Raw genomic sequence first — 5,114 nt, forward strand, 5'->3', positions numbered from 1 at the left:
AGATTCAGAGCCATCAGATAGATAGTTAAGAAATTTGAAGAACTAAAGACAGAAACTGGGTAAGTTTTCAGATCTATTTGTATTGCTATTATTTTGTCTCCTTTACTCTTTAAAAGAGTGTAAAGTAAGTACATTTAACCCCATTTCTCCTTTTCTCATTTTTAGTTCTCATTCTAGAAGTCTTCTCCTCTTCTGTTGAGCCCATCTGCTCTCTACCTGTCTTCTTCAGCAACCTATCCAAGCTAATCTCTCTTGGGTAATGAATCAAGTTTAAAATGGGTCACTAATATCTTTGTCATCAAAACTCCCATTTTTGTCTGCATAAGATCTGAGTTAAGTAATACCATCTGGTAATTTGTTTTTCTGTAATAGCTTAATGGGACACTCCTTCTTTAGCAATGTAAGTAAAACTAGGGAATTCAGTATATTGGCCTAAAAGAAAGCACTTCTAATGCTAGGTGCAACTTTGGGTTACTGGGGTTTTAAAGATTACAAATCTGAACTTTGATTCTCCCATTTCTTCCTTTTTGTCATGAGTTTCCATCTAACTGACCATCTTGGTCTCCTGCTGCATTCCACAATTGAATTTTTTATTACTTTCCTTTTTCTAATCTTTCTATGAATTTTATTTCTGATTCTTAAAATATACTATATATATATACACACACACATATGTATATGTATAAATACATACATATATGTTATATATATATATATATATATATTTTAAAGTGTCCTTCTTGCTCTCTGGCAAGCCTCTGTTATAGAATCTCATATTTTTTTCTGAATGACCTAATAAATCATTTTCTAATTTTGCTAACTCTATTTCTTATAAATTCATTAACAGTCAATTTTACCATTATTTTTTTGCTGTTCTGTTTTTTTTGTATTTTTCTGAAGCTGGAAACGGGGAGAGACAGTCAGACAGACTCCCGAATGCGCCCGACCGGGATCCACCCGGCACGCCCACCAGGGGCGAAGCTTTGCCCACCAGGGGGCGATGCTCTGCCCCTCCGGTGGGGGGGGGTCGCTCTGCGGCGACCAGAGCCACTCTAGCGCCTGGGGCAGAGGCCAAGGAGCCATCCCCAGTGCCCGGGCCATCTTTGCTCCAATGGAGCCTTGGCTGCGGGGGGGGGGGGGGGGAAGAGAGAGACAGAGAGGAAGGAGGGGGGGTGGAGAAGCAAATGGGCGCTTCTCCTATGTGCCCGGCCGGGAATCGAACCTGGGTCCCCTGCACGCCAGGCCGATGCTCTACCGCTGAGCCAACTGTCCAGGGCCTAATTATAATATATTATTGAAATATCTTTTAGATATGGAATTTTGCTGCCAACACCATTTTATTTTCTTAATCATTTATTTATCTTATGTGTTGAGCACTATAATGGACAACTGAAAGAAACAGAAGTAAAATGAATATTTATTGAATATTTATATATTAATACCTATTCATTAACTTTAATATCTATTCATTTAACTATTAATTAATACCTATTCATTTAACTTTCACAATCGCACAACTTTATTTTATTCCTACAACTTGGTCTGAGGATTTAATATTATTAAGTGTAATTTTATAGGTAAACTGAGCTTTGAGAATTCAAGTAACTTGTTTAATACAAGCTGGTCAGTGACTGAATCATACTGTAAATCTTGAGTTTATGAAACCAAAGTCCACTGTGACCTGTTGATTCTCTAAATAAAACTAAAATTGCAAGATAATGTGATAAGTCCTTCTGCAGAGATTTGAACAAAATGCTTTACACTGACAAGGCCATGAGCTTCTTAGATCATATGTTAAGTATCTAGGGTTCTAGGGCAGTGTTTTCAAATTATCTTTGGTGAAAAGTCAGTATTTTCCCCCTAATCTTTCATGGGCTGACACTTTAGTAAATACAAATCCATATGCTTAGATTTTGTTCTGATGTAAGATTGTACCTAATATGATGCAAACTGGTTTCAGACAATTCCTGGACCTGTACCTCTGTGTGGACCACTTTTTCATTGCTTCGGGGAATCCAAATATAAATAACTCATAATGTCTACCTTCAAGAAGCTTACAGTCTGGTTGGGAAGTTAGAACTGTACTCAACTTCCTAAAATATAAGAGATAGTAAAATAAATGCTGGTATCATAAAGCAAGACCTCACAGATATGATTAAAATTTAATAAACCTTGAAAATAAATATGTAGAGGTAAAGGGTCAGGAGGAAGGGTCTGTTTGCCAGAATAAGGATGTCAGTGTTGGAAGTGGATGAAATAGTTGGGAAGTGGAGAAGCGTTTTGTGTTGTGACTGAAGCCCGGATATATTATTCTTGAACCAAAAATCAAACAAATTCGGGGTTGAATTTCTATCATTCATGTTGATTAATTCTGTATCTCATGAAGAACATCATAGTAGCTACACTGGGAGGAAGCAGAAAGGTATTAAATGCAGAGAAAACCTGGTAGTTTATGCCAGTAATAATAAATATTAATAATAATAAAGCAAGACTTTCTGGGTGTGATAAACAAGTAATATTTAAGATGAATATGTTCTCAGAGATGGAGACTGGGAAGGAAGAGAAGAAGGATCTATCAGATAAAGCTTTATAGGCTTGGACGGAATTGCAATGGTAATTAGTTCTATGTAACTGGGGTCAGATATTAGTTTTGAAGCAAAAATCAAAAGATTTGAGGTTGAATTCCTGTTATTCATGTTGACCATTTTGTATCATGAGTAATATCAAATCTGGAAAGGAACAGAGGGTCTTAAACGTAGAGAGAACTTTATAGTGGGGAACAACACCAATTTCTCTGTGAATGCATATTAGAGGCTCTGGATTAGTTTGAATGCTAAAGTAGAGAAAGGCTTTCATAACTTTGATCTTTCTCCTAATTTATTTCATAATTATCACAATTTACATTTTCAGGTAACAATGCTGACAAAGCCAATGGACGGAGCCAATCACTCTGCAGTGTCAGAATTTGTGTTCCTGGGACTCTCTGATTCCTGGGTGATCCAACTTCTCCTCTTTGTGTTCTCCTCCACATTTTATGTGGCAAGCATGATAGGAAATGCCCTCATTATGTTCACTGTGACTGCTGACCCTCACTTACACTCCCCCATGTACTTTCTGTTGGCCAACTTGTCCTTCATTGACCTGGGAGTTTCTTCTGTCACTTCTCCCAAGATGATTTATGATCTTTTCAGAAAGCTTAAAGTCATCTCCTTTAGTGGCTGCATCATTCAAATATTCTTTATTCATGTCATTGGTGTTGTGGAGATGGTGCTGCTCATAGCCATGGCCTTTGACAGATACATTGCTATATGTAAACCTCTCTACTACCTGATCATTATGAACCCAAGAACGTGCAGCTTCTTTTTAATGGCTGCCTGGATGATTGGCCTTATCCATGCCAGGGTTCAATTGGCTTTTGTGGTAAAATTACCTTTTTGTGGTCCTAATGTTCTGGATAGCTTTTACTGTGACCTTCCTCGATTCATCAAACTTGCCTGCACAGACACCTATCAACTAGAGTTTATGGTCAAGCCAACAGTGGATTCATCTCTATTGGCTCCTTCTTTATCTTGATCATTTCTTATATCATCATCATTCTCACTGTTCAGAAACACCCTTCAGCTGGTTCATCCAAGGCTCTGTCCACACTTTCAGCTCACATCACTGTGGTAGTTCTGTTCTTTGGTCCTTTGATATTTGTCTACATGTGGCCATCTCCATCCACACATTTAGATAAATTTTTGGCCATCTTTGATGCAGTTCTCACTCCTTTTCTGAATCCTATCATTTACACACTCAGGAATCAAGAAATGAAGGTAGCAATGAGGAGAGTATGCAGACAGCTAGTGAATTACAGGTAGACCTCTCAAGTTATGTATGTATTGTGAAGAACCCTTGTTGATTATTGGTGTTTATTATTAATGGTCAAATTTAGAAGCCCTTGTTTTTCTACTTTAATTTGATTATATGCACTGATATTGAATACATTTCATTTCTTAGGAGGGTGGAATGTTCACTTTTGGAAAGAGTTACATACAAAATATTTGTAAAGCAAATATTTAAATAATTTTGACCCTAAATTCCTAAGGAATAATATTTATATGAAATAATTTTTTTAAAATTATTTTTATTTATTTATTCATTTTAGAGGAGAGAGAGAGAGAGAGAGAGGGAAGGAGAGAAGGGGGAGGAGCAGGAAGCTTCAACTCCCATATGTTCCTTGACCGGGCAAGCCCAGGGTTTTGAACCGGCAACCTCAGCATTTCCAGGTCGAGCGAGGCTTTATCCACTGCGCCACCACAGGTCAGGCTGAAATAATTTTTGAAACACACAATAGGAAGAGTTCTTTAAGGTCTTCAGAACATGGAAAAGTATCATCCAATTCATCCTAATTCAGTATGATTTCATCATAAATTGATTATATCTGCAACCACTGTAAAACCATATTCCAAATATGGTCACATTCACAAGTATTGGGGGTTATAATTTTAACATATTTATTTAGTGGACAAAAATCAACCCATAACAGTAGGGTAGAGAATAAGGATGGTTATAGCATAGCTACTTACTAATCAAAGTGAAAGTATATTTAAAATAAACAGTAGAGGAACTTTAGCTCTTTCATAAGCAATTAACTATATTTTTAAAATAATGGAGAATATAAAGTAAGCATAAGACACAAAAAGTTATTCTTATAAACTAAAGAATCTCTGCTAACTCAGAAGATTGCATAGAAGGTAAAGAATAACACTTACTGCCTTTAGCCAAAAGCAGAATTAATACACCAAGATAAATTTGTTATGTCATTCTGACAAAAAAAGAATCCAGTTTTAGTTTTGCTTCAATATAGTAGTTGGTGGTAAACCATTTAAGTTTTTAAAAAGAAACCTATCAGGCCCTGGCCAGTTGGCTCAGTGGTAGAGCATCAGCCTGGCGTGCAGAAGTCCCGAGTTCGATTCCTGGCCAGGGCACACAGGAGAAGCGCCTATCTGCTTCTCCACCCCTCCCCCTCTCCTTCCTCTCTGTCTCTCTCTTCAACTCCTGCAGCCGAGGCTCCATTGGAGCAAAGATGGCCCGGGCGCTGGGGATGGCTCCTTGGCCTCTGCCCCAGGCGC

General features: G+C 37.7%; 1 protein-coding gene across 1 annotated transcript; it reads left to right on the forward strand.

Moving 5' to 3' along the window:
* Positions 1-2,916: 2,916 nt before the first annotated feature.
* Positions 2,917-3,860, forward strand: LOC136334593 (olfactory receptor 4F3/4F16/4F29-like). The gene is given in 2 exon segments (XM_066275000.1): positions 2,917-3,526; positions 3,529-3,860. Coding segments are annotated over 2 exon segments (942 nt in total).
* Positions 3,861-5,114: the final 1,254 nt, after the last annotated feature.

This window comes from Saccopteryx bilineata, chromosome 4, assembly GCF_036850765.1.
Source record: "Saccopteryx bilineata isolate mSacBil1 chromosome 4, mSacBil1_pri_phased_curated, whole genome shotgun sequence".
NCBI classification, from domain to species: Eukaryota; Metazoa; Chordata; class Mammalia; order Chiroptera; family Emballonuridae; genus Saccopteryx; species Saccopteryx bilineata.